General features: G+C 51.4%; 1 protein-coding gene across 6 annotated transcripts in view; it reads left to right on the top strand.

The window, feature by feature from the left end:
* The first annotated feature begins 2,224 nt into the window (after positions 1–2,224).
* The window catches only part of FGFR3 (fibroblast growth factor receptor 3), a 58,070-nt gene continuing 49,125 nt past the window's right edge, over positions 2,225–11,169 (top strand). For 3 of the 6 annotated variants that reach the window (XM_042807892.1, XM_042807891.1, XM_042807890.1), the window contains exons 1-2: positions 2,226–2,280; positions 2,502–2,721. In XM_042807892.1, coding sequence (XP_042663826.1) covers positions 2,550–2,721 — 172 coding nt within the window. In that variant the 5' untranslated portion in view covers positions 2,226–2,280; positions 2,502–2,549. Of the gene's footprint in view, positions 2,281–2,501; positions 2,722–11,169 lie in introns of all 6 variants that reach the window. The other 3 variants (XM_042807889.1, XM_042807888.1, XM_042807893.1) reach the window with 2 other exon arrangements.

The following is an 11,169-nucleotide window of genomic DNA, read 5'->3' as shown; positions in this document are numbered from 1 at the left end:
GTACATGGATTTTTTTGATAGTAAGGAAGTGGCTGAGACACAGTCCAGAGCCGTAGTTTTTGCTGCACAGCACTACATCCTGAGCTCTGTTACAGTGGCCACCGCAGTGACAAAGCAGCATCAGAAAATCCGCACTTAATCAGGTCTGTGCTCCTCAGCCCCACGTGAGTTTGCTGCACCAGAGGTTAATAAATGGGAAACCTAAAAATATCCCACTCTAGGGAAAACTGCAAACCTTGAAGTCCTTCATACAGGACTATCTCAATACCCCTTTGATTTCCTGTTGTAAAGGGCTTCCAAATGTTATAAGCTTTTAGTTTTCCTCCAAATGAAAACCACTTCAAAACCATTAAAGGGCTGAGCTGACTTGATCTGAGATGCAGACCTTTAAATCTCCCAGCAACCTTAAAATTCCCCAGGTTCAGATCGGCCATTTCCACCCTATCACCCCACTCGAGGAGTAACGCCAAAAGCGTTTGCCTTCACCCAGCACGGAGGAACAGTCGTTGTGGCGCTTCTGAAACACAGTCACAGTGCGAGAAACCCTGAATTCTCACTTAGGCTTCTATTTCAGCTGTGGGCTTAGGAAGGCTCCTGATCCTCCTTCGCTGCTCTCATCTTGTAAAATGGGGAGCATAACAGTAACAATAATGGGTGTTGCTCCTACCCTGCTGACTTTACGTGAGATCAGAATTTGGCCCTGCTTTTGCAAAAAGTCATCTTCAAAAGAATGACGGAAACAGCTCCCCATGCAGTCTTATAATTATGCCGCTGCTGTTGTCTTTATTTTTATCGATTTTCTGGCACCTCCAGCCCAGCAGTTGTGAGAGCAAACATCACGCAGTTTGACATGCCACCAAGCCATCTCTGTGACGGTGAAATAACCACATTTTATTTATACATCTGCTTTTCCCCCCATGGTTTTCATTTAAACCGATGGTGTCACTGGCGAGGGTCTCCGCTGACATGTAGGATTTCCTTGCAGCAGCCCTGTCTCAATGCTTCCCCACACAATGCGACGGTATTGAGATGTCAGAGTCTCTGTGCCTGATAAAGGTGTCAAGACAGATCCCGGTCGCTGCGACAACAGCATGAACTCCGAGCCTGCCACGGCAGCCACGAGCGATCCCCACCGCACACCCTCGCCGAAAGCCAGACCCCCGCGCTTCCCCCGGCTCTCTGCACATTTCTCCGAGCTGAACAACCTCAGCCTGACTGTTCCGCAGGTTGGGTTTTTTGGGGCCCCCCTACGCGGAGCACTGTCAGCTCTGATAATACTTGCATCTATTTTCAGTGAAAGAGCTGCTACGTCAAGGGGGATTAAAGCAGAGCTGTGACTTCTCTGTACGAGGCAGCTCGGATCGCTTGTCAGCAAGAACTGATGCATGTCACTTAGGCAGCTCGGCCATGTTGGGGGGCTCTGAGATGACCAAAGTATCCCAAACCGTAACTGTGATAGTGACTAGATCATTGCAATCGTAACTTGATACAAGTGACATTTAATCAGATTTTATTAAAGTAGCTAGTCTAGTTAGCGGCAGCAAACACGCAGAGCCCGTGGAGGCTGCGATTACTCCCATCAATAAAACACAGCGATTCTGAGTGGTGAGTGAAGTCAGGGTTCTCGAAGCTGGTTGCACGCTGGTGGCTTCGCTTTGGGGTACAGCGTGGGAACCCCGCCGGGGCAGCGGGGGGGGGGGGTTGGGGGGGGGTGTGCGCTGCCCGCTCGCTGTGCGAGCCCTCGGGCTGAGCCGCAGTGCCACACGCCGCTTCCCTGCTGCCCCCGGCCCACGGACCCCCCCCCCCCCCCAACCCCCCCGGCCTCCTGTCAGAAAGCGCGCTGTTAGCGGGCCAGAGCAAGGAAACACGCGGGTGCGTGTCGCGGCACACGGTGCCACTCCGGAGCCGCAGCGGGAGCGCGGCCGCGGGGTTCTGAGCCAACTTGAAGCTCACAGACGTGAGAAAAGGGTGCCTGCTTCACCCCAGGGGCCGGGCGGGAGAGCGCAGCAGCCCCCGGCCGCCCCCTTCCCTCCTCCCGCGGGGACCGTCCCCCCCCCCCCCCCCGCGCAGCGGCGGGGCCGGGCGCGGAGCGGCGCGGGCGGGGCGGGGCGGCCCGGCCCGGCGGGCGGGGACAGCGCGGCCGCCCCGCTCCGCGCCCGCGCCGCGCCGAGCAGACGCAGGAGCGCCGCGGCGGCGGCGGGAGGGCGGGCGGCGGCTCCGCGGGCGCGCTCGCTGCCTCCCTCCATGCGCGGTGCGCGGCCGGCCGCGGGGCTTGCGCAGGTAGGCGCCCCGCCGCCGCTCCGCGCCCGGGCTGCGCGTGTCCCCTTGCGCTTTTTTACCCCCCCCACCCCCCCTAACTTTTTTTTTTTTGTCCATTCGACCACTATTTTTCCTTTTTATTATTACTCTTTTTCCTTTTTCCTCCCCCGTCGCGGCACCAGGGGCGGTGGGGGGGGGTTCCTCCCCTCCCTCCCTGAGCGCCTCTCTCCCTCTCCCGGCAGCGCGGCGGCGGAGCGGAGCGGTGAGCGGCGGCAGCATGCGGCTGGGGGATGCCTGAGGCGGGCGGTGCGGCGGCGGCCCTGCCCCGGCGCCGCGCCGGAGGCATGCGGGCGGCCTGGGGCTCCGTCTGGTGCCTGTGCCTGGCGGCGGCCGTCGGCGGGCTGCCGGCGGGGCGGCGGGGCGGCGGGGCGGCGGCGGAGAGGAGCGGCGGGCAGCCGGCAGGTAAGGCTGCGCGGCCGCGCAACACGTGTTCCGCGCTGTGGAGTTGGTGGGGGGGGGGGGGAACCGAGTTTAGCGCTGTGATCTTCCCCCCCCCCGCCTCCGGGTTTTGCGGGGTAAAAGGGGGGTGCGGCTGGAAACCGCCGGAGCCGGCTTTTTGGTGCGGGAGGTGGGAAGGCGGCAGGGAGCGGGGCCGGGGGGCGGCGGCGGCTGGGCCGGGGGGGGGGGGGGGACTCGCCTCTCACCGCGGCTCGGGCAAGCCGCAGAGGCGGCCAGGAGGGAAAAAAACCGTTTTAAGACGATCCCGGTCTCCCAGGAGTTCTCTCCCAGCGGCTGCAGCACTCCGGGTTTGACCCCGTGGCTGTGTTTGCAAGAACGGGTGGGGAAGGGAAGGTGCCTCCGTACGTGGTAGCGCGCATCTTGAGCGCACCGTCCGAAACACTCTGGCTGTGCGTGTTCGAGCGGGGAAAGTAAGGAAGGGCCGTTTTTAGATCCGCATCTTGGGAGAAAAACCGGAGTTGTGACAACTCCAGGTGGGCACACGCTGCATCGCAACTTAAGAACCGGGGCTGTGCTGAGAGGGGACCTGCATTTCAGGGAGGGCAGTGAAGATCTCCCCACAAGTGGCAGCACTGCAGTTGCATGTGAAAAAAAGTTAACACGTCAGACAAAAGCTGTTGGGTTTTTGGTGGGGGGTGTTTTTTTGGTGGTTTTTGTTTTTGTTTTGTTTTTAATACTATGTGACGGGTTTGAAACATTGTATCTCTCTGATACGCTTCAGCTGCTACCTGAATCTCTGTTTATTTTTCAAAGCTCCTTAATGGAAGGGAGCCCCCTCGCAGCCCCCAGTCTTTGGGCTTGCATGTACCCAGCAGAAAGTTTCCATTGTTCAGGAAAGGGTTTGAAGCCTGTTTGCCAAAAAAGTGACAGGGGAATAAATGGGCTTCGTGGAGGCTGGGGGGTGGGGGCATTACTTTCATACCCCTTTTGGTTAAAGCTATAAATCACACCGGGGGTTGGTTTTGTTTTCAAGAAAGTCCTAATAAAACACCAGATTCTTAGTGTAACTCGTTTGGCTCATTTTTCACAGCCAAAAGAATTGATTTATGGGGCAACATCTCAGCGACTTGGTCAGAGCAGATGAGGTCGGTGCGCGGGAGGAAGCGAGCAGCCTGTGCTGGTCACAGGGGTGGGAAGAGGCAGAAGCGAAGTGTCCCCAGTTGTCCCTGGTTTAGCCTGGAGTACATATTGGCGCTGTCACTTCGGGCACAGTTGAACCCACGGGGGTGGGGAGCCACCTCGATGGTCCCCTGGGTTTCCACCCGCCCCTTCAGCCTGTAGCTTGGGGTTGGTGATGTGTTCAGGTGGTGCTAAACCCTTCCCGGGGCTCTTAAGACACCTTTGCAAGTTAAGGCTTTAGGATGCTGTTCGAATTGTAGCGTTCTCAGGGGTCACACTGAGGGAAACGTTCCTCCGGCGATGTCTGTGAGCTGAAGCAATGGGTTGGGAGTTTCAGGGGCTCTGGTGGAAATCGTCAGGACAGGCTCTCTTACCGCTCTGTCAGCTTTCTCCAAAGCCAAGGCGTCCCTGTCAGAGCCCCCCATGCTCCCCGGGAGCAGGGGTTGGCCCTGAGCGGAGGGCTCCCGTTAACCCCCTCACCCAGCCGTGCCTCCAAGGGTTGCCCCGTCACCTTGAGCTGCTGGAGGCTCCCGGGTCGGGGGGCTGTGAGGGCAGGGGGGGCTTGGCGATGCCGGTGGCTCTGCCACCACCAACCACGTGCGCGGGGAAGCGTGAAGCCGGTGCTGCTCGCCCGGCTCCGCGCCGAAGCCAGCGGCCCCGCCAGCACAGGGGCACCCGCTGCCCGTCCGACCTGGGGGGGGAAAGGTTATGCAAAAGAAACTGTAAAGAATATAAACCTTCAGAGCCAAGTAAAAACACATTTTACTTTTTCAGTCTTTTTGAATTGAATGGTAAAAAGCAAATTCTTTCTCCTAGTCAAATGGGCCATGGGGTATTGGCTCATTACTGAGGGTTGTTGTTCGCTGGGCTTTGCATTTACAGTCTAAGGCCTTATTTTCCATAAAGGGGCTTGGAAGGATTTTTCCCCAGTGATCTAATTCTCCACACGGGGCTGTGAAGGCTATAACAGCTACTGCTTTGTGCCTATACTCAGCTACATAAAACACACATTGAAGGGAGGCATTCTCGAGGTATGTGTATGTTTGCTAATATGAATACTCACTATTAGCGGAGGTGGAGGGGGTGCAGGTTTTAACATCTCCGCAGGGAGGTGTTCGGCTGTTGGCAGGAAGGAGGCAGATGGCGGGGCTGTTGCTGAATAGAAGCTAAACTAAAAACACCAGGGGCCTCATCTGGGCTGAGTTTCTCTTCTCTCCTTTTCTTGGGGCTGCCGCAGGAAGAACAATGTCAAATTTTGCCCCCCCCCCTTTTTTTTTTTTTTTTTTTTTTATGAATGAAAGTAGAGAGGCGAGGCAGGATTGAATGTGTATGTCATTCAGGGGCTATGACAGAGATGATTAGGGAGGTCAGTGAACTCCTTTGCAGTCTTGAGCATGCGGTCACTCTATTCAGCAGCAACAGAATAGACATCAATATAAAAAAGCCCGTCCAATTTGCATTAGTATTCAGATAAAGATATTACTTCGTACGATTTGTGAATGTCAAGTAACACTGGCTGTTTTCTTAGAGAGCAGACCAACTGAAACAGCAGCATTTCGGTTTTAAAAGCTTCTGATAACTGGCCTGTCTCCTGTAGCTGGTGTGTATGTGTCTGTCTGCATATGGTATACGTGAAAAAGGGAATCTCTGGACTTCTTAGGATTTGTTTTCTGCTATTTAGCTGCTAAAGATGTCTCTGTTCATTGAAAGACTTGTACAGCGAGCTGGTAACATTTGAGTAGGTTTGTGTGGGAAGGGGAGAGCTCTTCCAGTCTGTCAGAAGCAAGAACCAAAGTTGCCTTGTGCAGCCCTGGAGTCAGATTGTCACCCAGAGTTACTGCACAGGCAGTTTTCAAGCCGAAAGAACGGCAACGGGGCCACTTCAGGATTTTGCTTAAGTTGAACAGCAGGGCATGTACCAATTCCTGTGACTTTTCTGCTCGGAAAGAACTGGTGATGCACTGGTTGAGATGTTTTTCTTCATGCAGCTGATGGCAACTGGGCTCTTGTAGCCTTTCAGCATGTGCCTAGCGAGGGGTCCGAGGTGTAGGGCCCGGTGATCCGTGCCGCTTTGCTTTGCGTATCTGAGCATTTCAAAGTTCACTCTGAAATTATTAAGGGTACTGAAGTGAGTGACAAATGGCACTGACCATTGCTGGAGCTGGCCTCCAGATTTATGCATTAAAACTCTCTAAAGAAAGTGCCTCTTACATATTGATGGTGCTTCCTGCTTTGTGCCTGAGACCAGAAACACTTTAGATTCAGTGGGCAGCTATGAGTGATACAGTTTTGAGGTTAAAAGTTGATCCATTTGTTCTTATTAACAGCAGCAGTGTAAAAAGCTAATTAAGTCCTTAATGCTGAAACTAGCATATTTTACTGAGCAAGAAAATAAGAGGACGAAGCAAAGGATGATGAAATACGGCTTCTTTTTTTAAAAAATAATCTATTTCTTACCTAGCAAATAGCGAACTAGAAAGTCTGTTCCAGTGCAGAGATGGACTCGTTAATGTGCTCGTTACTAGCTGTGTAACGTCTCGTCTTCTACACATATTGACAAGGGTCACTTCAATTAAGTCTGAGGGTTTTTTTCTTTTAATTAAGACTTTATTAACAACCACTGAGCAGTGAATGTGATGAAAGTAAATCTGAAAATTGTGTAGCAAAGTGTTGATCTGCTAATTAAATCATGCAATTAAAGTAAGCCACTCTGACCAGCACGTTAACTTTTATGACTCCCTCCAACAAATCTTCAGTGCTGTTCGGGGAAAGTGTACCTGTCCTGAAGCCTGCCTGAGCGTGGTTTTTGAAGTTAAGCGAACACTAAAGAAGTCTTGATTGCTGCATCCCCACTGTATCTGGACTGTTTCCATCCACCGGGACACAGTCTGCTGCCTGGACAAAGCTGAAATTTTGCTTGAAGCTGGAGGATGACTTTTTTTCCCTCTATAAGGCTGGGAAACAAGATGTTTCCTCTAAAAATAGGTCAATAAAAGTGTACTTTCATATCCAACTGTATGCCTAGAAAGCTGTCCTCCCTGAAAACTTACTACGTACATCTGCTATTTCACTTAGAGACCTTAAAAGATAGGGAGTAAGGCCAGTTAGTAACATTTCCAGTTTACAAAAGCACATGACCAAGGTGTTTCTGACAGTGATCTGTCAGCTGGCACACAGAGCTGTGACTGAAGGCAATAGCTGAACCTTAATTTCATCTAAGTTTAGGGCATGGCCAGCTGGTAGGTTTTTCTGGCTGGTCACTGAAGTGTGTAGGATCCAGTGCAAGATCCTGGGCATGAGCCCTCAGGCTTCAGAATAGGCAGAGAAATGACTGTGTTGTCCTCATGATTTAGCTTTTGTCAGTTTGTAGAATATATGGGGTAGACCCAGCAGGAATATTACAAATTCAGATACTTCTGCTAAAAATACAGGTGAAATTCTCTCTGCAGTTCGGTGACTTTTTCCCAGCGAGGCTGAACCTGATACACAGACGGTCAATTAAGCCGACTTTTATTTTTATTCTGTTTCCTCATTTGAACAGACTTTTCTCTATTTCCTAGTGTGCTACATGCTTGTAACTTTTCCTAGGTCCTGGGGGCTTGTCTGGCTTTGCATACCTGTTTCTTCTGGTTTTTCTGACCTTTCAAAAAAAACCCACCAGCTTGAGATTGCCTGCTGACTCAGCAGCCTCTAAGCTATTTGATAGCGTGTTCATATGTAGCTGTTTCAGTGTTTGCCATTTAATCTCTGTTAATACTAGTTAGTTAATTAACTTTATTCTCCTCCATGTACCAGGCTAGATACCAGAGAGGATAGTGGCTTGGTAAAAATAATTTGACTTTACATCGTTGGTTTTTGTTTTTTCGGTTTTTGTTTTTTTCAGCAAATGGGACTGCAGTTCAGTAAAGCCATTCATGGCATGTGAAAGCAGGCAGCCTGGGCTGTTAGGAGGAGTAAAACCAATAGCACCCCCTATGCAAACGCTGGGCTAAAGCCGTGTCTGAAGACATGTATGATGCCAAAAGCACCTTAAAATACCTTTTTGCACCCTGACTTTTTTCCCTTGGCCTCCTACATAGCTTGGCAGTTTACTGTTTGCCCCTCTTTTGGCTGTTTATCTGGTGATCTTGTAAAAAAAATATAGTACTTTTCCTCAGAAGTAGTGCTGACTGTCCTGGTGCCCCTTTCCGATACACTCACAGCTCAGGTTGCCAAGTGCCGTAGATATGATTTAAAGCCCTGGATGTGTGAAGAAGGGCTTTTATTCCTGCGATGAATGTGGTATTCCTGGTGTGCTTACCCCTAAAGTATCTGTTCCTTGGCTTGAATGACCAGGAAGTTTCTGTAATATCAAAAGCAAACAAGAACTGTGAGATATGAGCTGAGTAAAACCTTTGGTAAACTTAGTAGTTAAAATGTGAAAGGTAATCAGATGTAAACCTGCCCTGTTATTGTGATAGGCTATCTGGGGGGTTGTCACGTTCAGGTGGATAGGGACTAGCCAGGTAATTTTTTTTTTTTTTTTTTTTTGCTGTGACACTCAGTTTACACAATGTATCAAAGTCTTTTTTTTTTTTTTTTTTAAGAATAGCAGCACAGTCAAGTGAGAAAACATTTCTCCAGTAACTGCTTCAGTTTCAGACGTGTTCATCTGAAAACAGGTGTGGTATTTATTGTGGAGGGGGAGTTAGGTCTTGTGTGCTGGCCTTGCTTTCTCAAATCCAGAAAGCAGGGAAAGATAAAGAGTTGGTTAAATGAAAAGGTTATATTAAAACTTGGAAGGAGATTTCTTTATCACGCAGAACTGTATGCAAAACAATTACCATGTGCTCACACGTTCAGCATCTTTGAGATTTTGGAGTTGTGCCATTTCTGCAGGTTGCGAGGGGTTAAAAGTATTAATGACTCAGAAGTGAGAAGGGTTCCAAGTTTTCGGGTGAGGAAAGGACGCACCCTAGGATCTCTCTGCGAGCAAGGGAAGCTCTGCAGGCTGTGGTGCGGGCTGGAGCTGCTCTTCCCCGGGGACGCTGCTGCACAAGGACATCGGTGTCGGTGTTTGCACCCAGGGCTTGTACGGTGAGCTGTGGAACTACCTGTCAGGCTGACACATGGCAGCGTGTTGGTTTTGGTTTGGGTTTTTTTTTGCCCTCTTTTTACCCAAGGAGCCATGCTATTGCTGTGTCTTAGTTTGAGTATAAGGGGCTTAGGGAAAGGAGGTAACAGGCAACCATGGTGCACCTTGACCTGTCAGAGGCCCGCAAGGGTGGCTTCCCAACTCCTGCTGTTTGATACCTGATGAAAGTATTTGTCGGCTTATCTTCATTTAATGCTTTTGCCCTGGAAAGTGGAGTGGTTTGTAGTTGTGCCTTTATGGCATCAAACTGCCTTGTGCTGTTCCCAAGGAATCTCACTACAGTATTTCAGCCGATGTAGTTAAATCAGTAAAGCTTTGGAGGCCACATCACTGCTAGGTTGTACAGATTGGGCTAGTACCCAGAAGTAATGGAGCTGAAGCATTTAGGAGTTGACCTGGGGCAAGCTGGGTGTAGGGGAGTCAGCAAAATAGCTGGGTATTGCTTAGGGGCCAAACCTTGTGGTGGTTATGCGGTGCGTAGGTGAGTTCTCACTGATGCCAAGAGAGAGGAGCGATGCAAAGTAGCAGGCAAGAAGTGAAGAACTTTACTGTCGTAGAGCTCTGGGGAGGGTGCCAAGGACGAGAGGATCTCTGAGGCTCCTCTCACAAAATGCAGGCAGCACCTGGCCTCTGTGGAGATGGGGTGCAGACACGATCCCCATAGCTGGACCCACGTCCCAGGAGCTGTCTGGTCCCGTGTTGCTTGTGGCAGCTCTGCAGAGGGACCTACTGGGGGGTTTCATCGTGGTGTGGGGCAGAGGAGATCAGGTGAAGCCCTGAAGGTGTTTTTGCTCTGGGCTTCACAGGGTACCGCGGGGTAACTTCGCAGGGTAACTTCGTCACCCTGGATTGACAACTCATCCCCTCTTACTTGCTCCCCCAGGGGAAAGCAAAATACCCATCTATGAAGGTTTGTTTTTTTTTTTTTGAGGAAAAGGGAGCTACAGGAGACGTTCCTAGATCCAAATGATGAGACCAGCCTTTATCAACCTTGAGCTTTCCCTGTCAAAAAACTGAAAAGCTCCCAAGAATTGGATTTTTGATTTTACTTTGATGCTTGGCAGAGCTTGTAAAGATCCTTCATGGCAAGTTTGGCTCCCGGTTTGGAGGGTTGTTGCTTTGTTTGGGGGTTTTGCCATTCTCTGCTGCTTGTAGTCCTGTGAAAATAATGAGGTCCTGATCTTGCGCCTATTGAATCCTAAGCAAAAAAGCCCCCATTGATTTCCAAGGGAGCAGGCTGAAGCCCTTCACAGATCGTGGTGGGAGCAGCTATTTAGCATAAGCAGGGATTGTTTGGAAAGTTTTCTAATGACCCAAACATTTTAACAAGCAGAGGAAACTCAGGGAGTAAAAGGGCTCCCAGGTTTGGGGGTGGGGAGATGCTCACAGGGGCGATCCCTGGAGCTGGCTTTCTGTGACCTCCCATTCCTCTCAACCTGCTGTAACGCAGACCTTCGCTTCCCACCATGGTTTTCGTCACTCCAGCTTTGACGCAAGTTGGCGGCAGCATCGCAGCCCCAGTGTGAGTGCCGGAGGCGACGGTGACGGCCACCGCCCGGGCCCCTCCGTGACTCTGGTGTGAGTCCCACGTGGAGCTGAACCGCTGAACCCAGCCACCATCCCCTCGTGCCCCATCCCCTCGTGCCCCATCCCCTCGTGCCCCATCCCCTCGTGCCCCATCCCCTCGTGCCCCATCCCCTCGTGCCCCATCCCCTCGTGCCCCATCCCCTCGTGCCCCATCCCCTCGTGCCCCATCCTCGTTGCCATCGTATCAGTGTCGGCCGGCATTAGCCTCCAGCGCCGTGAGCTGCAAGCCGCACAATGTGCTGGGGAAAGTGTTAATAATCCCCCGCGGGGGTCCGCAGGCGAGCCAGGGTCTTTCCCGGCACTTCGTGGGCAGGCAGAACAGGAAAAAAAAAAAATTTCTCAGAGGGTTTGGGGGGTTTTTTTCATATCCACCACCTTTCACGTGCAAGACTCAAGAGCAAGAAATTCCCTCCCAGCAAAATATTTCAGCAGCTTGTTCGGAGACTGTGGGTCTTGAATTAACCAGTGAATTGATTTTTACTTAAAATTTTTTGACTTCTCTATATAGATTCCCCCAGGCAAGCATTTTGTTTCTAACAGCAGGATCTGTG

The sequence above is a fragment of the Tyto alba genome, unplaced genomic scaffold (assembly GCF_018691265.1).
Source record: "Tyto alba isolate M040663 unplaced genomic scaffold, T.alba_DEE_v4.0 Super-Scaffold_6, whole genome shotgun sequence".
Lineage (NCBI taxonomy): Eukaryota > Metazoa > Chordata > Aves > Strigiformes > Tytonidae > Tyto > Tyto alba.
The sequence above is the reverse complement of the archived record's forward strand: the minus strand, read 5'-3'. Positions and strand labels throughout refer to the sequence as shown.